This window comes from Chiloscyllium plagiosum, unplaced genomic scaffold, assembly GCF_037043375.1.
Source record: "Chiloscyllium plagiosum isolate Xiang-an unplaced genomic scaffold, Cpla_swu_hap1 HiC_scaffold_24, whole genome shotgun sequence".
In the NCBI taxonomy this organism is placed as follows: domain Eukaryota; kingdom Metazoa; phylum Chordata; class Chondrichthyes; order Orectolobiformes; family Hemiscylliidae; genus Chiloscyllium; species Chiloscyllium plagiosum.
In genome coordinates, this window is record NW_028270162.1 from 56412051 (window position 1) to 56436688 (window position 24638).

At 55.2% G+C, this 24638-nt stretch overlaps 1 protein-coding gene across 5 annotated transcripts in view; it reads left to right on the forward strand.

Annotated features, from left to right (window-relative positions):
- The window catches only part of LOC122562859 (uncharacterized), a 78369-nt gene that overhangs the window by 23044 nt on the left and 30687 nt on the right, over window positions 1-24638 (forward strand). For all 5 annotated transcript variants that reach the window (XM_088000334.1, XM_088000330.1, XM_088000331.1 and 2 more), the window contains one exon: window positions 15746-15962. In XM_088000334.1, the coding sequence (XP_087856460.1) occupies window positions 15746-15962 (217 nt within the window). The remainder of the gene's footprint in view (window positions 1-15745; window positions 15963-24638) is intronic.

The following is a 24638-nucleotide window of genomic DNA, read 5'->3' on the forward strand; positions in this document are numbered from 1 at the left end:
ACCAGGCTTTGAGGAGTCAGGAGGTGAGTTACTCACTGCAGTATTCCTCACCTCTGACATGCTCTTGTAGTCACTGTGTGTATATGGCAAGTCTAAATGAATTTCTGGTGAATGGTAACCCCCTAGATGTTGATACGGTGGGGGATTCAGTGATGGTAACACCGTTGAATGTCAAGGAGGAGTGGATAGATTGCGTCTTATAAGAGATAATCATTGGCCTGGCATTTATATAGTGTGAATGATACTTGCCACTTTTCAGCCCTGGCCCAGATATTGTCCAGATCCTGTTGTGTTTGAAAATGGAATGCTTCAGGTGAGGAGTCGCGAATGGAGGTGCACATTGTGCGATCATCGGTGACCCCCCCCCCCGCACCTCTGACCTTCTGATGGAGGGAAGGACATTGATGAAGCAGCTGAAGACTGGGCCTCGGACACTGCCCTTGAGGAGCTCCTTGCAGAGATGTCCTGGAGCTGAGATGACTGACCCTCCAACAGCCCACATCCATTTCCATTCGGATCCAATCGGAAATATTCCCACCCTGACTGCTCAAGATTCCAACCTCCCACGCACATTAAGAAATGCTGTGTCACCAACGCTGTCTCTCATTTTATGTTGGTGTGGCTTGCATTATATACATAAGTGTGAGGTTCCTTTAAATGTTTTGTTTTGCCCGTCTGTGTATACGCAGTAACCTAAAGGGGCCACTTCAGACACAGTCTCCACTGAACACCTCGGGTACCCGATTCGCAGGACTGTGAATCCTGCCTATCACTGATACCTGGATTGAAAGTACAATCATCGCACAGTTTGTAAACCGTGAAATGGGGCCCTTTGCCCTATCGCGACCGTGCTGGTCATCAAACGGCCGTCAATTCTAATCCCCATTGTCCAGCACAGAGCCTCGTATACAGCATCTTCACCATCACATTTGGAGGGGAATCCTCATCACTCACCCACTGGTCACCGTACAGTGTTTGAGACAGATGTATACAACAAGACTCAAGGTAGCCAGTTGAGGGAGAACAGCATAGAAAGCTGATAAGAACGAATTGAGCCGAGGAGTGGAAGTGCTAGTACAGTCCAGCTGGGCTGAATGGCCTGGTTCCTAGTGTGAATGCTGTGTGACAGAGATCGGTTTCACTCTGCACAGACCTCTCCAGTCCAGGAAAGACTCTTTGACCTCTGCGCTGCCCTTTAATGGATTTACTACATTTTGGAACACAACTTGCTTTGAATATTAAAATCTGCACGAGCTAAGGAACTGGATGCAGTGAACACAAACATCAGTACTGAAAAGGGCGTCGGTAGAACTACTGTGTCCAGCATGAGGTGATTCCTGAATCCAGTGAGGAGGATATAGTGACTGCCTGGCTGCCTGTATGGCACCAAAGTGAGGTACGTGACTTAGGTTTACTTGGAGATCTCTGCTGGCTTTCTTTCGAGCTAAACTAACAAATTCAGTATGATCTCTGTACACGCCCTGTGCCTAGAGGACTACAATGCACAGGGACCTTAGCCTCTGCTGACCCAGACAGTGCTTTCTCTGCCCTTTATCTACAGGGCAAGCTCCTTAAAGGGACATGCAGACCACACAGCTTTGTCTGATCGCTGCACACCCTCTGAGCCGAGGTGGAGTCCCTCGTCGGGTTTAGTGCCCAGACCAGGGCCAGTGTCGGCAGGGCCAGGGGAAGAGGAGTATTTCTCGATGCTCGGTGCTGTGATCGGAGATGCCCTGGTCGAAAGGCCGGGGCAAGCAGGTCATCAAAAATTAACAGTTCAAACAGGCCTTCGAAAAATGCATCAGAAGCAGGGTGATGGGGAAAGTGTAACTCATAGGCAAGTTTAATTCTGGAGAGACAGCAAGGGGCGAATTGTCTCCTACTGCACTGTCTATAACTGTCTAAACTGAAAATAGCCAAAGGAGACAGGTAGAGAGAGTCAGCACTGACTATCCACCTGGAATAGAGTTAGTCTACTGTCTACACTCCCAGTCTGCCCCGAGTGTACTCCCGGTGTACACTGAGTCTGCCCCGAGTGTACTCCTGGTATAGAGTGAGTCTGTCCCGAGTGTAACCCGGTGTAGAGTGAGTCTGCCCTGAGTGTACTCCCGGTGTAGAGTGAGTCTGCCCTGAGTGTACTCCCGGTGTAGAGTGAGTCTGCCCCAAGTGTATTCCCGGTGTAGAGAGAGTCTGCCCCGAGTGTACTCCCGGTGTACACTGAGTCTGCCCCGAGTGTACTCCTGGTGTAGAGTGAGTCTGCCCTGAGTGTACTCCTGGTGTAAAGTGAGTCTGCCCTGAGTGTACTCCTGGTGTAAAGTGAGTCTGCCCTGAGTGTACTCCCGGTGTAGAGAGAGTCTGCCCTAAGTGTACTCCTGGTGTAGAGTGAGTCTGCCCTGAATGTACTCCCAGGGTAGAGTGAGTCTGCCCCGAGTGTAACCCGGTGTAGAGTGAGTCTGCCCCGAGTGTACTCCCGGTGTAGAGTGAGTCTGCCCCGAGTGTACTCCCGGTGTAGAGTGAGTCTGCCCCGAGTGTACTCCCGGTGTAGAGTGAGTCTGCCCCGAGTGTACTCCCGGTGTAGAATGAGTCTGCCCCGAGTGTACTCACGGTGTAGAGTGAGTCTGTCCCGAGTGTACTCCCGGTGTAGAGTGAGTCTGCCCTGAATGTACTCTTGGTGTAGAGTGAGTCTGCCCTGAGTGTACTCCTGGTGTAGAGTGAGTCTGCCCCGAGTGTACTCCGGTGTAGAGTGAGTCTGCCCTGAGTGTACTCCCGGTGTAGAGTCAGTCTGCCCTGAATGTACTCTTGGTGTAGAGTGAGTCTGCCCTGAGTATACTCTTGGTGTAGAGTCAGTCTGCCCTGAGTGTACTCCCAGTGTAGAGTGAGTCTGCCCTGAGTGTACTCCCGGTGTAGAGTCAGTCTGCCCTGAATGTACTCTTGGTGTAGAGTGAGTCTGCCCTGAGTGTACTCTTGGTGTAGAGTGAGTCTGCCCTGAGTGTACTCCCAGTGTAGAGTGAGTCTGCCCTCAGTGTACTCTTGGTATAGAGTGAGTCTGCCCCGAGTGTACTCCCAGTGCAGAGTGAGTCTGCCCTAAGTGTACTCTTGGTGTAGAGTGAGTCTGCCCTGAGTGTACTCTTGGTGTAGAGTGAGTCTGCCCTGAGTGTACTCTTGGTGTAGAGTGAGTCTGCCCCGAGTGTACTCCTGGTGTAGAGTGAGTCTGCCCCGAGTGTACTCCTGGTGTAGAGTAGGTCTGCCCTGAGTGTACTCCTGGCGTAAAGTGAGTCTGCCCTGAGTTTACTCCCGGTGTAGAGTGAGTCTGCCCTGAGTGTACTCCCGGTGTAGAGTGAGTCTGCCCTGAGTTTACTCCCGGTGTAGAGTGAGTCTGCCCCGAGTGTACTCCCGGTGTAGAGAGAGTCTGCCCCGAGTGTACTCCCGGTGTAGAGTGAGTCTGCCCCGAGTGTACTCCCGGTGTAGAGTGAGTCTGTCCCGAGTGTACTCCCGGTGTAGAGTGAGTCTGCCCCGAGTGTAACCCGGTGTAGAGTGAGTCTGCCCTGAGTGTACTCCCGGTGTAGAGTGAGTCTGCCCCGAGTGTACTCCCGGTGTAGAGTGAGTCTGCCCTGAGTGTACTCCCGGTGTAGAGTCAGTCTGCCCTGAATGTACTCTTGGTGTAGAGTGAGTCTGCCCTGAATGTACTCCTGGTGTAAAGTGAGTCTGCCCTGAGTGTACTCCCGGTGTAGAGTGAGTCTGCCCCGAGTGTACTCCCGGTGTAGAGTGAGTCTGCCCTGAGTGTACTCCTGGCGTAGAGTGAGTTTGCCCCGAGTGTGCTCCCGGTGTAGAGTCAGTCTGTCCTGAGTGTACTCCTGGTGTAGAGTGAGTCTGCCCAGAGTGTACTCCCGGTGTAGAGTGAGTCTGCCCTGAGTGTACTCCCGGTGTAGAGTGAGTCTGTCCCGAGTGTACTCCTGGTGTAGAGTCAGTCTGCCCCGAGTGTAACCCGGTGTAGAGTCAGTCTGCCCTGAGTGTACTCCCGGTGTAGAGTGAGTCTGCCCAGAGTGTACTCTTGGTGTAGAGTGAGTCTGCCCTGAGTGTACTCCCGGTGTAGAGTGAGTCTGCCCCGAGTGTACTCCTGGTGTAGAGTCAGTCTGTCCTGAGTGTACTCCTGGTGTAGAGTGAGTCTGCCCCGAGTGTACTCCTGGTGTAGAGTAAGTCTGCCCAGAGTGTACTCCCGGTGTAGTGTGAGTCTGCCCCGAGTGTAACCCGGTGTAGAGTAAGTCTGCCCTGAGAGTACTCCCGGTGTAGAGTGGGTCTGCCCCGAGTGTACTCCTCGTGTAGAGTAAGTCTGCCCAGAGTGTACTCCTGGTGTAGAGTGAGTCTGCCTTGAGTGTACTCCTGGTGTAGAGTGAGTCTGTCCTGAGTGTACTCCTGGTGTAGAGTGAGTCTGCCCTAAGTGTACTCCCGGTATAGAGTGAGTCTGCCCTGAGAGTACTCCTGGTGTAGAGTGAGTCTGCCTTGAGTGTACTCCTGGTGTAGAGTGAGTCTGTCCTGAGTGTACTCCTGGTGTTGAGTGAGTATGCCCTGGGTGTACTCCTGGTGTAGAGTGAGTCTGCCTTGAGTGTACTCCTGGTGTAGAGTGAGTCTGCCCTGAGTGTACTCCTGGTGTTGAGTGAGTCTGTCCTGAGTGTACTCCTGGTGTTGTGTGTATGCCCTGGGTGTACTCCTGGTGTTGAGTGAGTATGCCCTGGGTGTGAGCCGGTGTAGAGGGAGTCTGGGCGGGGTGTAAGCCGGTGTAGAGGGAGTCTGGGCGGGGTGTAAGCCGGCGTAGAGGGAGTCTGGGCGGGGTGTGAGCCGGTGTAGAGGGAGTCTGGGTGGGGTGTAAGCCGGCGTAGAGGGAGTCTGGGCTGGGTGTAAGCCGGTGTAGAGGGAGTCTGGGCTGGGTGTGAGCCGGTGTAGTGGGAGTCTGGGCTGGGTGTGAGCCGGTGTAGAGGGAGTCTGGGCTGGGTGTAAGCCGGTGTAGAGGGAGTCTGGGCTGGGTGTGAGCCGGTGTAGAGGGAGTCTGGGCTGGGTGTGAGCCGGTGTAGAGGGAGTCTGGGCTGGGTGTGAGCCGGTGTAGAGGGAGTCTGGGCGGGGTGTAAGCCGGTGTAGAGGGAGTCTGGGCGGGGTGTGAGTCGGTGTAGAGGGAGTCTGGGCAGGGTGTGAGCCGGTGTAGAGGGAGTCTGGGCTGGGTGTGAGCCGGTGTAGAGGGAGTCTGGGCGGGGTGTAAGCCGGTGTAGAGTGAGTCTGGGCTGGGTGTAAGCCGGTGTAGAGGGAGTCTGGGCTGTCTGTAAGCCGGTGTAGAGAGAGTGTGGGCTGGGTGTGAGCAGGTGCAGAGGGAGTCTGGGCTGGGTGTAAGCCGGCGTAGAGGAAGTCTGGGCGGGGTGTGAGCCAGTGTAGAGGGAGTCTGGGCGGGGTGTAAGCCGGTGTAGAGGGATTCTGGGCGGGGTGTAAGCCGGCGTAGAGGGAGTCTGGGCGGGGTGTGAGCCGGTGTAGAGGGAGTCTGGGCTGGGTGTAAGCCGGTGTAGAGGGAGTCTGGGCTGGGTGTGAGCCGGTGTAGAGGGAGTCTGGGCGGGGTGTAAGCCGGTGTAGAGGGAGTCTGGGCGGGGTGTGAGCCGGTGTCGGGGGAGTCTGGGCTGGGTGTAAGCCGGTGTAGAGGGAGTCTAGGCTGGGTGTGAGCCGGTGTAGAGGGAGTCTGGGCTGGGTGTGAGCCGGTGTAGAGGGAGTCTGGGCTGGGTGTAAGCCGGTGTAGAGGGAGTCTGGGCTGGGTGTGAGCCGGTGTAGAGGGAGTCTGGGCTGGGTGTGAGCCGGTGTAGAGGGAGTCTGGGCTGGGTGTGAGCCGGTGTAGAGGGAGTCTGGGCGGGGTGTAAGCCGGTGTAGAGGGAGTCTGGGCGGGGTGTGAGCCGGTGTAGAGAGAGTGTGGGCTGGGTGTGAGCCGGTGTAGAGGGAGTGTGGGCTGGGTGTGAGCCGGTGTAGAGGGAGTCTGGGCGGGGTGTGAGCTGGTGTAGAGGGAGTCTGGGCGTGGTGTGAGCTGGTGTAGAGGGAGTCTGGGCGTGGTGTGAGCTGGTGTAGAGGGAGTCTGGGCTGGGTGTGAGCCGGTGTAGAGGGTGTGAGCCGGTGTAGAGGGAGTCTGGGCGGGGTGTGAGCCGGTGTAGAGGGAGTCTGGGCGGGGTGTGAGCTGGTGTAGAGGGAGTCTGGGCTGGGTGTGAGCCAGTGTAGAGGGTGTGAGCCGGTGTAGAGGGAGTCTGGGCGAGGTGTAAGCCGGTGTAGAGGGAGTCTGGGCGGGGTGTGAGCCGGTGTAGAGGGAGTCTGGGCGGGGTGTGAGCCGGTGTAGAGGGAGTCTGGGCGGGGTGTGAGCCGGTGTAGAGGGAGTCTGGGCTGGGTGTGAGCCGGTGTAGAGGGAGTCTGGGCGGGGTGTGAGCTGGTGTAGAGGGGGTCTGGGCGGGGTGTGAGCCGGTGTAGAGGGTGTGAGCCGGTGTAGAGGGAGTCTGGGCGGGGTGTGAGCCGGTGTAGAGTGAGTCTGGGCGGGGTGTGAGCCGGTGTAGAGGGAGTCTGGGCGTGGTGTGAGTCGGTGTAGAGGGAGTGTGGGCGGGGTGTGAGCCGGTGTAGAGGGAGTCTGGGCTGGGTGTGAGTCGGTGTAGAGGGAGTGTGGGCGGGGTGTGAGCCGGTGTAGAGGGAGTCTGGGCTGGGTGTGAGTCGGTGTAGAGGGAGTGTGGGCGGGATGTGAGCCGGTGTAGAGGGAGTGTGGGCGGGGTGTGAGCTGGTGTAGAGGGAGTCTGGGAGGGGTGTGAGCCGGTGTAGAGGGAGTCTGGGAGGGGTGTGAGCCGGTGTAGAGGGAGTCTGGGCTGGGTGTGAGCCGGTGTAGAGGGTGTGTGGGCTGGGTGTGAGCCGGTGTAGAGGGAGTCTGGGAGGGGTGTGAGTCGGTGTAGAGGGAGTCTGGGCGTGGTGTGAGTCGGTGTAGAGGGAGTGTGGGCGGGGTGTGAGCTGGTGTAGAGCGAGTCTGGGCTGGGTGTGAGCCGGTGTAGAGGGAGTCTGGGGGCGGTGTGAGCCGGTGTAGAGGGAGTGTGAGCCGGTGTAGAGGGTGTGAGCCGGTGTAGAGGGTGTGAGCCGGTGTAGAGGGTGTGAGCCGGTGCAGAGGGAGTGTGAGCCGGTGTAGAGGGAGTGTGAGCCGGTGTAGGAGGTGTGAGCCGGAGTAGGGGTTGTGAGCCGGTGTAGAGGGTGTGAGCCGGTGTAGGGGGTGTGAGCCGGTGTAGAGGGAGTGTGAGCCGGTGTAGGGGGTGTGAGCCGGTGTAGAGGGTGTGAGCCGGTGCAGAGGGTGTGAGCCGGTGTAGAGGGTGTGAGCCGGTGTAGGGGGAGTGTGAGCCGGTGTAGAGGGAGTGTGAGCCGGTGTAGAGGGTGTGAGCCGGTGTAGAGGGTGTGAGCCGGTGTAGAGGGTGTGAGCCGGTGTAGAGGGAGTGTGAGCCGGTGTAGAGGGTGTGAGCCGGTGTAGGGGGTGTGAGCCGGTGTAGGGGGAGTGTGGGCGGGGTGTGAGCCGGTGTAGGGGGAGTCTGGGCTGGGTGTGAGCCGGTGTAGAGGGAGTCTGGGCTGGGTGTGAGCCGGTGTAGAGGGAGTCTGGGCTGGGTGTGAGCCGGTGTAGAGGGAGTCAGGGCTGGGTGTGAGCCGGTGTAGAGGGAGTCTGGGCTGGGTGTGAGCCGGTGTAGAGGGAGTCTGGGCGGGGTGTGAGCTGGTGTAGAGGGAGTCTGGGCTGGGTGTGGGGCCGGTGTAGTGGGAGTGTGAGCCGGTGTAGAGGGAGTCTGGGCTGGGTGTGAGCCGGTGTAGAGGGTGTGAGCCGGTGTAGAGGGTGTGAGCCGGTGTAGAGGGAGTGTGAGCCGGTGTAGGGGGAGTCTGGGCGGGGTGTGAGCCGGTGTAGAGGGTGTGAGCCGGTGTAGAGGGTGTGAGCCGGTGTAGAGGGTGTGAGCCGGTGTAGAGGGAGTGTGAGCCGGTGTAGAGGGAGTCTGGGCGGGGTGTGAGCCGGTGTAGAGGGAGTGTGAGCCGGTGTAGAGGGAGTCTGGGCGGGGTGTGAGCTGGTGTCGAGGGAGTCTGGGCTGGGTGTGAGCCGGTGCAGAGGGAGTGTGAGCCGGTGCAGAGGGAGTGTGAGCCGGTGCAGAGGGAGTGTGAGCCGGTGTAGAGTGAGTGTGAGCCGGTGTAGAGGGAGTGTGAGCCGGTGTAGAGGGAGTGTGAGCCGGTGTAGAGGGAGTGTGCGCCGGTGTAGAGGGAGTGTGAGCCGGTGTAGGGGGAGTCTGGGCGGGGTGTGAGCCGGTGTAGAGGGAGTGTGAGCCGGTGTAGAGTGTGTGAGCCGGTGTAGAGGGTGTGAGCCGGTGTAGGGGGAGTCTGGGCTGGGTGTGAGCCGGTGTAGAGGGAGTCTGGGCTGGGTGTGAGCCGGTGTAGAGGGAGTGTGGGCTGGGTGTAAGTCGGTGTAGAGGGAGTGTGGGCGAGGTGTAAGCCGGTGTAGAGGGAGTCTGGGCGGGGTGTGAGCCGGTGTAGAGGGAGTCTGGGCTGGGTGTGAGCCGGTGTAGAGGGAGTCTGGGCGGGGTGTGAGCCGGTGTAGAGGGAGTGTGGGCTGGGTGTGAGCCGGTGTAGGGGGAGTCTGGGCTGGGTGTGAGCCGGTGTAGAGGGAGTCTGGGCTGGGTGTGAGCCGGTGTAGAGGGAGTGTGGGCTGGGTGTGAGCCGGTGTAGGGGGAGTCTGGGCTGGGTGTGAGCCGGTGTAGAGGGAGTCTGGGCGGGGTGTGAGCCGGTGTAGAGGGAGTCTGGGCTGGGTGTGAGCCGGTGTAGAGGGGGTCTGGGTGGGGTGTGAGCCGGTGTAGAGGGTGTGAGCCGGTGTAGAGGGTGTGAGCCGGTGTAGAGGGAGTCTGGGCGGGGTGTGAGCCGGTGTAGAGGGAGTCTGGGCGGGGTGTGAGCCGGTGTAGAGGGAGTCTGGGCTGGGTGTGAGCCGGTGTAGAGGGAGTCTGGGCGGGGTGTGAGCCGGTGTAGAGGGTGTGAGCCGGTGTAGAGGGTGTGAGCCGGTGTAGAGGGTGTGAGCCGGTGTAGGGGGAGTGTGAGCCGGTGTAGAGGGAGTGTGAGCCGGTGTAGAGGGAGTGAGCCGGTGTAGAGGGTGTGAGCCGGTGTAGGGGGAGTGTGAGCCGGTGTAGGGGGAGTGTGAGCCGGTGTAGAGGGTGTGAGCCGGTGTAGCGGGTGGGAGCCGGTGTAGGGGGTGTGAGCCGGTGTAGAGGGTGTGAGCCGGTGTAGAGGGTGTGAGCCGGTGTAGGGGGTGTGAGCCGGTGTAGAGGGTGTGAGCCGGTGTAGAGGGTGTGAGCCGGTGTAGGGGGAGTCTGGGCTGGGTGTGAGCCGGTGTAGGGGGAGTCTGGGTTGGGTGTGAGCCGGTGTAGAGGGAGTCTGGGCTGGGTGTGAGCCGGTGTAGAGGGAGTGTGGGCTGGGTGTAAGTCGGTGTAGAGGGAGTGTGGGCGAGGTGTAAGCCGGTGTAGAGGGAGTCTGGGCGGGGTGTGAGCCGGTGTAGAGGGAGTCTGGGCGGGGTGTGAGCCGGTGTAGAGGGAGTGTGGGCTGGGTGTGAGCCGGTGTAGGGGGAGTCTGGGCTGGGTGTGAGCAGGTGTAGAGGGAGTCTGGGCTGGGTGTGAGCCGGTGTAGAGGGAGTGTGGGCTGGGTGTGAGCCGGTGTAGGGGGTGTGAGCCGGTGTAGGGGGAGTGTGAGCCGGTGTAGAGGGTGTGAGCCGGTGTAGAGGGAGTGTGAGCCGGTGTAGAGGGAGTGTGAGCCGGTGTAGAGGGAGTGTGAGCCGGTGTAGAGGGAATCTGAGCCGGTGTAGAGGGAGTCTGGGCGGGGTGTGAGCCGGTGTAGAGGGTGTGAGCCGGTGTAGAGGGTGTGAGCTGGTGTAGAGGGAGTGTGAGCCGGTGTAGAGGGAGTGTGAGCCGGTGTAGAGGGAGTCTGGGCGGGGTGTGAGCCGGTGTAGAGGGAGTGTGGGCCGGGTGTGAGCCGGTGTAGAGGGAGTCTGGGCGGGGTGTGAGCTGGTGTCGAGGGAGTCTGGGATGGGTGTGAGTCGGTGTAGAGGGTGTGAGCCGGTGTAGAGGGTGTGAGCCGGTGTAGAGGGAGTGTGAGCCGGTGTAGAGGGAGTGTGAGCCGGTGTAGAGGGAGTGTGAGCCGGTGTAGGGGGAGTCTGGGCGGGGTGTCAGCTGGTGTAGAGGGAGTCTGGGCTGGGTGTGAGCCGGTGTAGGGGGAGTCTGGGCTGGGTGTGAGCCGGTGTAGAGGGAGTCTGGGCTGGGTGTGAGCCGGTGTAGAGGGAGTGTGGGCTTGGTGTAAGTCGGTGTAGAGGGAGTGTGGGCGAGGTGTAAGCCGGTGTAGAGGGAGTCTGGGCGGGGTGTGAGCCGGTGTAGAGGGAGTCTGGGCTGGGTGTGAGCCGGTGTAGAGGGAGTCTGGGCGGGGTGTGAGCCGGTGTAGAGGGTGTGAGCCGGTGTAGAGGGTGTGAGCCGGTGTAGAGGGTGTGAGCCAGTGTAGGGGGAGTGTGAGCCGGTGTAGAGGGAGTGTGAGCCGGTGTAGAGGGAGTGAGCCGGTGTAGGGGGAGTGTGAGCCGGTGTAGCGGGTGTGAGCCGGTGTTGAGGGTGTGAGCCGGTGTAGAGGGTGTGAGCCGGTGTAGGGGGAGTGTGTGCAGGGTGTGAGCCGGTGTAGGGGGTGTGAGCCGGTGTAGGGGGAGTGTGTGCAGGGTGTGAGCCGGTGTAGGGGGTGTGAGCCGGTGTAGGGGGTGTGAGCCGGTGTAGAGGGTGTGAGCCGGTGTAGAGGGTGTGAGCCGGTGTAGGGGGAGTGTGGGCGGGGTGTGAGCTGGTGTAGAGGGAGTCTGGGCGGGGTGTGAGCCGGTGTAGGGGGAGTGTGGGCGGGGTGTGAGCCGGTGTAGAGGGAGTCTGGGCGGGGTGTGAGCCGGTGTAGGGGGAGTCTAGGCTGGGTGTGAGCCGGTGTAGAGGGAGTGTGGGCTGGGTGTAAGTCGGTGTAGAGGGAGTGTGGGCGAGGTGTAAGCCGGTGTAGAGGGAGTGTGGGCTGGGTGTGAGCCGGTGTAGACGGAGTCTGGGCTGGGTGTGAGCCGGTGTAGAGGGAGTCTGGGCGGGGTGTGAGCCGGTGTAGAGGGAGTGTGGGCTGGGTGTGAGCCGGTGTAGAGGGTGTGAGCCGGTGTAGAGGGTGTGAGCCGGTGTAGAGGGAGTGTGAGCCGGTGTAGAGGGAGTCTGGGCGGGGTGTGAGCCGGTGTAGAGGGAGTCTGGGCGGGGTGTGAGCCGGTGTAGAGGGAGTCTGGGCTGGGTGTGAGCCGGTGTAGAGGGAGTCTGGGCGGGGTGTGAGCCGGTGTAGGGGGTGTGAGCCGGTGTAGAGGGAGTGTGAGCCGGTGTAGAGGGAGTGAGCCGGTGTAGAGGGTGTGAGCCGGTGTAGGGGGAGTGTGAGCCGGTGTAGCGGGTGGGAGCCGGTGTAGGGGGTGTGAGCCGGTGTTGAGGGTGTGAGCCGGTGTAGCGGGTGTGAGCCGGTGTAGGGGGTGTGAGCCGGTGTAGAGGGTGTGAGCCGGTGTAGGGGGAGTGTGTGCAGGGTGTGAGCCGGTGTAGGGGGTGTGAGCCGGTGTAGGGGGTGTGAGCCGGTGTAGAGGGTGTGAGCCGGTGTAGAGGGTGTGAGCCGGTGTAGGGGGAGTGTGGGCGGGGTGTGAGCTGGTGTAGAGGGAGTCTGGGCTGGGTGTGAGCCGGTGTAGGGGGAGTCTGGGCTGGGTGTGAGCCGGTGTAGAGGGAGTCTGGGCTGGGTGTGAGCCGGTGTAGAGGGAGTGTGGGCTGGGTGTAAGTCGGTGTAGAGGGAGTGTGGGCGAGGTGTAAGCCGGTGTAGAGGGAGTCTGGGCGGGGTGTGAGCCGGTGTAGAGGGAGTCTGGGCGGGGTGTGAGCCGGTGTAGAGGGAGTCTGGGCGGGGTGTGAGCCGGTGTAGAGGGAGTCTGGGCTGGGTGTGAGCCGGTGTAGACGGAGTCTGGGCGGGGTGTGAGCCGGTGTAGAGGGTGTGAGCCGGTGTAGAGGGTGTGAGCCGGTGTAGGGGGAGTGTGAGCCGGTGTAGAGGGAGTGTGAGCCGGTGTAGAGGGAGTGAGCTGGTGTAGAGGGTGTGAGCCGGTGTAGGGGGAGTGTGAGCCGGTGTAGCGGGTGTGAGCCGGTGTAGCGGGTGTGAGCCGGTGTAGAGGGTGTGAGCTGGTGTAGGGGGTGTGAGCCGGTGTAGGGGGAGTGTGTGCAGGGTGTGAGCCGGTGTAGAGGGTGTGAGCCGGTGTAGGGGGTGTGAGCCGGTGTAGGGGGTGTGAGCCGGTGTAGGGGGTGTGAGCCGGTGTAGAGGGTGTGAGCCGGTGTAGAGGGAGTGTGAGCCGGTGTAGAGGGTGTGAGCCGGTGTAGGGGGAGTGTGTGCAGGGTGTGAGCCGGTGTAGAGGGTGTGAGCCGGTGTAGGGGGTGTGAGCCGGTGTAGAGGGTGTGAGCCGGTGTAGGGGGTGTGAGCCGGTGTAGAGGGTGTGAGCCGGTGTAGGGGGAGTGTGTGCAGGGTGTGAGCCGGTGTAGAGGGTGTGAGCCGGTGTAGGGGGTGTGAGCCGGTGTAGAGGGTGTGAGCCGGTGTAGGGGGTGTGAGCCGGTGTAGAGGGAGTGTGAGCCGGTGTAGAGGGAGTGTGAGCCGGTGTAGAGGGTGTGAGCCGGTGTAGAGGGAGTGTGAGCCGGTGTAGAGGGAGTGTGAGCCGGTGTAGGGGGAGTCTGTGCGTGGTGTGAGCCGGTGTAGAGGGAGTGTGAGCCGGTGTAGGGGGAGTGTGAGCCGGTGTAGGGGGAGTGTGAGCCGGTGTAGAGGGTGTGAGCCGGTGTAGGGGGTGTGAGCCGGTGTAGGGGGAGTGTGAGCCGGTGTAGGGGGAGTGTGAGCCGGTGTAGAGGGTGTGAGCCGGTGTAGGGGGAGTGTGAGCCGGTGTAGGGGGTGTGAGCCGGTGTAGAGGGTGTGAGCCGGTGTAGGGGGAGTGTGAGCCGGTGTAGGGGGTGTGAGCCGGTGTAGAGGGTGTGAGCCGGTGTAGGGGGTGTGTGAGCCGGTGTAGGGGGAGTGTGAGCCGGTGTAGGGGGAGTGTGAGCCGGTGTAGAGGGTGTGAGCCGGTGTAGGGGGTGTGAGCTGGTGTAGAGGGTGTGAGCCGGTGTAGGGGGAGTGTGAGCCGGTGTAGGGGGTGTGAGCCGGTGTAGGGGGAGTGAGCCGGTGTAGAGGGTGTGAGCCGGTGTAGAGGGTGTGAGCCGGTGTAGAGGGTGTGAGCCGGTGTAGGGGGTGTGAGCCGGTGTAGAGGGTGTGAGCCGGTGTAGAGGGAGTGTGAGCCGGTGTAGAGGGTGTGAGCCGGTGTAGAGGGAGTGTGAGCCGGTGTAGAGGGAGTGTGAGCCGGTGTAGGGGGAGTCTGTGCGGGGTGTGAGCCGGTGTAGAGGGAGTGTGAGCCGGTGTAGGGGGAGTGTGAGCCGGTGTAGGGGGAGTGTGAGCCGGTGTAGAGGGTGTGAGCCGGTGTAGGGGGTGTGAGCCGGTGTAGGGGGAGTGTGAGCCGGTGTAGGGGGAGTGTGAGCCGGTGTAGAGGGTGTGAGCCGGTGTAGGGGGAGTGTGAGCCGGTGTAGGGGGTGTGAGCCGGTGTAGAGGGTGTGAGCCGGTGTAGGGGGAGTGTGAGCCGGTGTAGGGGGTGTGAGCCGGTGTATAGGGTGTGAGCCGGTGTAGGGGGTGTGTGAGCCGGTGTAGGGGGAGTGTGAGCCGGTGTAGAGGGTGTGAGCCGGTGTAGGGGGTGTGAGCTGGTGTAGAGGGTGTGAGCCGGTGTAGGGGGAGTGTGAGCCGGTGTAGGGGGTGTGAGCCGGTGTAGGGGGAGTGTGAGCCGGTGTAGGGGGTGTGAGCCGGTGTAGGGGGTGTGAGCCGGTGTAGAGGGAGTGTGAGCCGGTGTAGGGGGTGTGAGCCGGTGTAGAGGGTGTGAGCCGGTGTAGGGGGAGTGTGAGCCGGTGTAGGGGGTGTGAGCCGGTGTAGAGGGTGTGAGCCGGTGTAGAGGGAGTGTGAGCCGGTGTAGGGGGAGTGTGAGCCGGTGTAGAGGGTGTGAGCCGGTGTAGAGGGTGTGAGCCGGTGTAGAGGGAGTGTGAGCCGGTGTAGGGGGTGTGAGCCGGTGTAGAGGGTGTGAGCCGGTGTAGAGGGTGTGAGCCGGTGTAGAGGGAGTGTGAGCCGGTGTAGGGGGTGTGAGCCGGTGTAGAGGGTGTGAGCCGGTGTAGGGGGAGTGTGAGCCGGTGTAGGGGGTGTGAGCCGGTGTAGAGGGTGTGAGCCGGTGTAGGGGGAGTGTGAGCCGGTGTAGGGGGAGTGTGAGCCGGTGTAGAGGGTGTGAGCCGGTGTAGAGGGAGTGTGAGCCGGTGTAGGGGGAGTGTGAGCCGGTGTAGAGGGAGTGTGAGCCGGTGTAGGGGGAGTGTGAGCCGGTGTAGGGGGTGTGAGCCGGTGTAGAGGATGTGAGCCGGTGTAGTGGGAGTGTGAGCCGGTGTAGGGGGTGTGAGCCGGTGTAGAGGGTGTGAGCCGGTGTAGAGGGAGTGTGAGCCGGTGTAGGGGGAGTGTGAGCCGGTGTAGAGGGTGTGAGCCGGTGTAGAGGGTGTGAGCCGGTGTAGAGGGAGTGTGAGCCGGTGTAGGGGGTGTGAGCCGGTGTAGAGGGTGTGAGCCGGTGTAGAGGGTGTGAGCCGGTGTAGAGGGAGTGTGAGCCGGTGTAGGGGGTGTGAGCCGGTGTAGAGGGTGTGAGCCGGTGTAGGGGGAGTGTGAGCCGGTGTAGGGGGTGTGAGCCGGTGTAGAGGGTGTGAGCCGGTGTAGGGGGAGTGTGAGCCAGTGTAGGGGGAGTGTGAGCCGGTGTAGAGGGTGTGAGCCGGTGTAGAGGGTGTGAGCTGGTGTAGAGGGAGTGTGAGCCGGTGTAGGGGGTGTGTGAGCCAGTGTAGAGGGAGTGTGAGCCGGTGTAGGGGGAGTGTGAGCCGGTGTAGGGGGTGTGAGCCGTGTAGAGGGTGTGAGCCGGTGTAGGGGGAGTGTGAGCCGGTGTAGGGGGAGTGTGAGCCGGTGTAGGGGGTGTGAGCCGTGTAGGGGGTGTGAGCCGGTGTAGGGGGAGTGTGAGCCGGTGTAGGGGGAGTGTGAGCCGGTGTAGGGGGAGTGTGAGCCGGTGTAGGGGGTGTGAGCCGTGTAGAGGGTGTGAGCCGGTGTAGGGGGAGTGTGAGCCGGTGTAGAGGGAGTGTGAGCCGGTGTAGCGGGTGTGAGCCGGTGTAGCGGGTGTGAGCCGGTGTAGAGGGAGTGTGAGCCGGTGTCGGGGGTGTGAGCCGGTGTAGGGGGAGTGTGAGCCGGTGTAGCGGGTGTGAGCCGGTGTAGCGGGTGTGAGCCGGTGTAGCGGGTGTGAGCCGGTGTAGAGGGAGTGTGAGCCGGTGTAGAGGGTGTGAGCCGTTGTAGGGGTGTGAGCCGGTGTAGGGGGAGTGTGAGCCGGTGTAGGGGGAGTGTGAGCCGGTGTAGAGGGTGTGAGCCGGTGTAGAGGGAGTGTGAGCCGGTGTAGAGGGTGTGAGCCGGTGTAGAGGGTGTGAGCCGGTGTAGAGGGTGTGAGCCGGTGTCGGGGGACTCTGGGCGCGGTGCCTCTGTATTGGGTCGGTGTGAGGCGCTGTCATACCTCCCGGTGTCTGACTGAGTCACTCCCTGAGCCCCGTGTTGATCTCTTGTCCAGGAGCTGCTGACCAGAGAGACCGGTCTCAACAAACAGCAGGTCTACAACTGGTTCGCAAACCACAGGCGGCGAGAGAGGAGGCTCAGCTCTCAGCAGGAGTCGAATGGGGGTCTCACACCAAGAACAACCCCTCACAGCAAGAAGACCCACAGCTCACTGAGGAAACGTCCAGAAATATCCTCCAGGGACTGCAGCAGCAGCTGTGTCCCTCGATCAGGTCGGTCACTCTGTCCTCTCCTTAGAGCAGCAGTTCTGGATTTCCCAGTCAGTGTCGTCTCCCAGTGTGGGTAGGAATTCACAGGCCACAGACTGGGAACCGCATTCTTACAATATCCACATTCTCCATTTCAAATGAGCTAGAAGTTGTCTTTAGCACGGAAAGGCCATTCAGCCTCTCCAAAGCTGAGTGGGCAGTCACCTTCACATCAGCTAGCTCTACCAACTGACCATAGCGTCATACAGCACAGAAACAGACCTGTCCATGCCGACCAGATATCCTAACCTAATCTAATTCCATTTGCCAGCACTCAATCCATATCCTCCTAAACCTTTCCCATTCACATACCCATCCAGATGCCTTTTAAAAGCTCTTCCTCTGGCAGCTCATTCCATACACGTACCATCCTCTGTGTTTAAAAACGTTGCCCCTTAGGTCCCTTTTATATCTTTCCCCTCTCACCCTAAACCCATGCCCCTCTAGTTCTGGACTCCCCGACCCCAGGGAAAAGACTTTGTCTATTTATCCTATCCATGTCCCTTATGATTTTATAAACTTCTATAAGGTGACACCTTAGCCTCCGACGCTCCAGGGAAAACAGCCCCAGCCTGTTCAACCTCTCCCTGTAGCTCAAACCCTCCAACCCTGGCAACTCATTTATTCAGTGTTCTGACCAATAAAGGCAAGCACGGTAAATGCCGCCTTCACCACCTGTCTACCTGTGACTCCACTTTCTTCATGGAACTATGCACCTGCGCCCCCTGGGCCTCGTTGTTCAGCAACACTCCCCAGGGCCCTAGCATTAACTAACAAGTCCTGCCCTGGTTTGTTTCACCAAAATGGAACACCAAACACTTGTTTAAATTAAACTCCATCTGCCAATCCTCGGACCTTTGGCCCATTTGATCAAGGTCCTGTCGTACTCTGAGGTAATCTTATTCACTATCCACTGCACCACCTATTTTGGTGTCACCTGCAGACTTACCAACCATATCTCCTATATTTACATCCAAACACCCTGTCCCCTACCTTTGAGCCAATTTTGTACCCAGTTGGCTAGCTCCTCCTGGATCCCATGTGATCTAACCTTTCTGACCAGGTCTACCACATGGGACCTTGTCAAGTGCCTTACTGAAGTCCATGTAGACAATGTATACTGCTCTGCCCTCATTAATCCTCTCTGTCACCTCATCAAAAAACTCAACCGAGTTCGTAAGACACAAATTCCCATGTACAAAGCCATCCTGACTATCCCTAATCAGTCCTTGCCTTTCTGAATGTACGTAAATCCTGTCCCTCAGAATATCCTCCAACATCTTGCCCATCATTGATGTCAGGCTCACCAGTGTATAGTTCCCTGGTTTTCCATACTGCCTTTCCTAAACAGTGGCACCACATTAGCCAACCCCCAGTCTTCCAGCACCTCACCTGTGGCTGTTAATTATACAAATATCTCAGTAAAGGGTCTGAAATAACTTCCCTATCTTCTCACAAAGTTCTGGGACACCTGATCAGGCCTTGGGGCTTTAATCTACCTTTATATATTTTTGTGCACTCACAAAAACACACACGGAGACACACTATCACAGATGCACAGTCACACATAGACAAACACTCAGACATACACACACATGCACGCGCACACTCTCACACAATTCACAAACACACACGAACAAACACATACTCACTCATTCGCATACAGAGACATTCACAGGCACTCTCTCTAAGGGTGGGTTACAGAGGGTGGCACGGTAGCTCAGTGGTTAGCACTGCTGCCTCACAGCACTAGGGTCTCAGGTTCGATTCCAGCCTCAGGCGACTGTCTGTGTGGAGTTTGCACATTGTCCCCGTGTCTGTGTGGGTTTCCTCTGGGTGCTCCGGTTTCCTCCCACAGTCCAAAGATGTGCAGGTCAGGTGGATTGGCCGTGCTAAATTGCCCGTAGTGTTAGGTGCATTAGTCAGAGAGAAATTGGTCTGGGTGGGTTATTCTTCGGAGGGACGGTGTGGACTTGTTGGGCCCAAGGGCCTGTTTCCGCACTTTAGGAAATCTAATCTAATCTCTCTCTCTCTCTCTCTCACACACACACACACACACATTTGCACTCAGACACATCCATTTTGGATCAGGCCAGACCCTCTCATAACATATCAGAAAGATAGCCCAGACCCTAATTTTTCAGGTCATTTTGTGCAGGTGTAACGTGGATATTCCAGGAGTGATGCAGCTGCTCAAAACCCCTCGGTTTTAAACAAAACAGAATCAAACACAGGGTCTTACAGGAGAGAGCGAGATGGCAGAGAGATTCAGTGTGGAACACCTTCGTCCATCTGGCTCTTAGCCACAAAAACTGACTGACTTGCTAAAGCCAAACCAAACCAAACTAGAGAAAAGTTGAGCTGTGAGAATTGGCCACTGTCCTTTCATTGTACAAGTGTTTGTTTAAAAACTTAAAAGCTTCTTCAAATAGATAAACCCAGACATTTTGGAATGAATATGTTTACAAGCTCACTGAAAAAAAACACTAAGGTCAACGTAATCTTGTTAAAGGAACAGCAGCATCACACACACATATACACTCACGCACACACATATACACACACACAGCCATAAACAGACTCACTCACATATATGCACGCACAGCCATATACACTCACACACACACATATACACAAACACACAGCCATAAACAGACTCACTCACATATACGCATGCACAGTCATATACACTCACACACACACATATACACTCACACACACACATATACACTCACACACACACATATACACAAACACACAGCCATAAACACTCACTCACATATACGCATGCACAGCCATATACACTCACACACACACATATACACAAACACACAGCCATAAACAGACTCACTCACATATACGCACGCACAGTCATATACACTCACACACACACATATACACACACAGCCATAAACAGACTCACTCACATATACGCACGCACAGCCATATACACTCACACACACATATACACACACACACAGCCATAAACAGACTCACTCACATATACGCACGCACAGCCATATACACTCTCACACACACATAGCCATATATACTCACACACACTCACACACAGCCATATACACTCACACACACATATACACACACACAGCCATATACACTCACACACACACATACACTCACACACACACAGCCATATATACTCACACACAGCCATATACACTCACACACACATATACACACACACAGCCATATACACTCACACACACACATACACACTCTCACACGCAGCCATATACACTCACACATACACTCATACACACACAGCCATATACACTCGCACACAGCCATATAAACTCACACACACACATATACACTCACACATAGCCATATACACACACCATATATACTCACACATAGCCATATATACTCACACACAACCATATACACACACACATATACACTCAAACACACACACATATACACACACACAGCCATATACACACACACACATATACACTCACACACACACATATACACATACACACAGCCGTATGCACTCACACACAGCCATATACACACACACAGCCATGTACACTCACACACACACAGCCCTATACACACACACACACATACACTCACATATACACACACAGCCATATACACTCACAAATATACACTCACACACATATACACTCACACACATATACATACACACAGCCATAAAAACTCAAACAGCCATGTACACTCACACTCACACAGCCATGTACACTCACACACACACAGCCATTTACACTCACTCACACAGCCATATACACTCTCACACACATACTCACACACAGCCATATACACTCTCACACACATATACACTCACATACACACACAGCCATATACACTCACACACACATATACACACACACAGCCATATACACTCTCACACACACCACACTCACTCACAGCCATAAACACTCACACACATACACTCACACATAGCCATATACACACACACATACATATACACACACAGCCATATACACTCTCGCACACATATACACTCACATACACACACACAGCCATATACACTCACACACACACAGCCATATACACTCACACACACACATATACACACACAGCCATAAACAGACTCACTCACATATACGCACGCACAGCCATATACACTCACACACACATATACACACACACACAGCCATAAACAGACTCACTCACATATACGCACGCACAGCCATATACACTCTCACACACACATAGCCATATATACTCACACACACTCACACACAGCCATTTACACTCACACACACATATACACACACACAGCCATATACACTCACACACACACATACACTCACACACACACAGCCATATATACTCACACACAGCCATATACACTCACACACACATATACACACACACAGCCATATACACTCATACACACACATACACACTCTCACACGCAGCCATATACACTCACACATACACTCATACACACACAGCCATATACACTCGCACACAGCCATATAAACTCACACACACACATATACACTCACACATAGCCATATACACACACCATATATACTCACACATAGCCATATATACTCACACACAACCATATACACACACACATATACACTCAAACACACACACATATACACACACACAGCCATATACACTCACACACACATATACACTCACACACACACATATACACATACACACAGCCGTATGCACTCACACACAGCCATATACACACACACAGCCATGTACACTCACACACACACAGCCCTATACACACACACACACATACACTCACATATACACACACAGCCATATACACTCACAAATATACACTCACACACATATACACTCACACACATATACATACACACAGCCATAAAAACTCACACAGCCATGTACACTCACACTCACACAGCCATGTACACTCACACACACACAGCCATTTACACTCACTCACACAGCCATATACACTCTCACACACATACTCACACACAGCCATATACACTCTCACACACATATACACTCACATACACACACAGCCATATACACTCACACACACATATACACACACACAGCCATATACACTCTCACACACACCACACTCACTCACAGCCATAAACACTCACACACATACACTCACACATAGCCATATACACACACACATACATATACACACACAGCCATATACACTCTCGCACACATATACACTCACATACACACACACAGCCATATACACTCACACACACACAGCCATATACACTCACACACACATATACACACACACAGCCATATACACTCACACACACATACACTCACACACAGCCATATACACTCTCACACACATATACACTCACACACACACAGCCATATACACTCACACACACATATACACTCACACACACATACACTCACACACACATACACTCACACACATATACATACACACAGCCATAAAAACTCACACAGCCATGTACACTCACACTCACACAGCCATGTACACTCACACACACACAGCCATTTACACTCACTCACACAGCCATATACACTCTCACACATACATATACACACACAGCTATATATACTCTCGCACACATATACACTCACATACACACACACACAGCCATATACACTCACACACACATATACACACACACAGCCATATACACTCACACACACATACACTCACACACAGCCATATACACTCACACACATATACACTCACTTACACACACACAGCCATATACACTCACACACACATATACACTCACACACATATACACTCACACACACATATACACACACACATATACATACACACAGCCATAAAAACTCACACAGCCATGTACACTCACACTCACACAGCCATGTACACTCACACACACACAGCCATTTACACTCACGCACACAGCCATATACACTCTCACACACATACTCACACACAGCCATGTACACTCTCACACACATACACTCACATACACACACAGCCATATACACTCTCACACACAGCCATATACACTCTCACACACACCACACTCACTCACAGCCATAAACATTCACACACATACACTCACACACAGCCATATACACTCACACACATACATATACACACACACAGCCATATACACTCTCGCACACATATACACTCACATACACACACACAGCCATATACACTCACACACACACAGCCATATACACTCACACACACATATACAAACACACAGCCATATACACTCACACACACATACACTCACACACAGCCATATACACTCTCACACACATATACACTCACTTACACACACACAGCCATATACACTCACACACACACATATACACTCACACACATATACACTCACACACACACATATACACACAGCCATGTACACTCACACACAGCCAAATGCACACACACATATACGCTCACATACACACACAGCCATATACACTCACGCACACATATACATTCACACACACACACATATACACACACAGCCATACACAACACACATATACACTCACACACATATACACTCACACACACATATACACTCTCACACACATATATACGCACAGCCATGTACACTCACACACAGCCAAATGCACACACACATATACGCTCACATACACACACAGCCATATACACTCACACACACATATACATTCACACACACACACACACACATATACACACACAGCCATACACACTCACTCTCACACAGCCATGCACACTCGCACACAAGTACACACACACACACACACAGCCATATACACACACACACTCACACACAACCATATACACTCACCTACACATATATACACTCACACATACACATATACAAACTCTCACACATATACACACACACAGACTTTTACACTCACACAGCCATATACTCTCACACACAAACACGCTCACACATACACACTCACACAAACACATAGACATATACACACACAGCCATATACACACACACATATACACACTCACACGCACACACACGTGCACTCATGCACATATATATACACACACACACATACAGACACACATATGCACACATACAGCCATATATACTCATACACATATACACACACACAAACCCATACACACTTACATACACATATATACTTACATACACGCACATATGTACACACACAGACACACTGAAACACACATATATACACATTTGCATACACACACACAGACGTATATACTCACACAGCCGTATACACACACACACGTACACTCGCACACATATATATACACGCACACATACAGCCATATACACTCACACACAAACCCATACACACATACATACACATATTCACACTCTCTCACACACATACACACTCAGACACACTCACACAAACATATACACACACACATATACACTCACGCATACATATGCACTCATAAGCACATATACACTCATGCACATATACACTCACGCACATAAACACACACATGCACATATACACACACGCACATATATACACACACGCACATGCACATACACACACGCACATACACACACACATACACAAACGCACATATACACTCGCACACCCATATACACTCACACACATATATACACACACATACACTCGCACACATATACACTCGCGCGCACATGTACATTTACACACACACATACACTCGCACACAAATATACACTCACACACATAAACCCACACACATATATACTCGCACACACATATACACTCACAGATATACACACACATATGTACGCACACATATATACTCACACAGACACTCACAACACACACATATACACTTACATGCACATATGGATAGAGCAGGGTCACGAATGGATGTTGCAATTCCAGGGTTTAGATCTTTCATAAGATCAGGGAAGATGGTAAAAGAGGGGGAGGTGTGGCTTTGTTAGGCAAAGACAGTATAATGGTGGCTGAAAGAACTTTTGATGAGGACTCATCTACTGAGGTGATATGAGCTGAGGTTAGAAACAGGAGAGGAGAGGTCATACTGTTGGGAATTTTTTATCGGCCTCTGCAAAGTTCCAGGGATGTGAAGGAGAGGATTGGCAAAACGATTCTGGGCAGGAGTGAAAGGAACAGGGTGGTCCTTATGGGGGACTTTAACTTCCCCAACATTGACTGGAAATGCTATAACTAGTATGTCGGATGGATCAGTTTTTGTCTAATGTGTACATGAGGGTTTCCTGACACAGTATGTCGAAGGGCCGCCAAGAGGGGAGGCCACACTGGATCTGGTGCTTGGTAATGAACCAGGCCAGGTGTTTGATTTAGTGGGAGGTGAGCACTTTGGAGAGAGTGACCATAATTCAGTTACGTTTAGTTTCGTGATAGAAAGGGATAGGTACATGCCACTGGGCAAGAGTCATCGATGGGACAAGGGCAATTATAATACAAGTAGGCAAGACTTAGGAGGCACAGAATGGGGTAGTAAAATGCAGGGAATGGGGACAATCAAAATGTGAAGCTGGTTTAAGGAACAGATATTGCGTGTCCTTGATTGGTATGTCCCTGTCAGGCAGGAAGGTAAGGGGACCATGGTTTACTAAAGAAATTGTATCTCTTGTTAAGCGGAAGAGGGAGGCTTACATGATTTTTTTTAGATTAGATTACTTACAGTGTGGAAACAGGCCCTTCGGC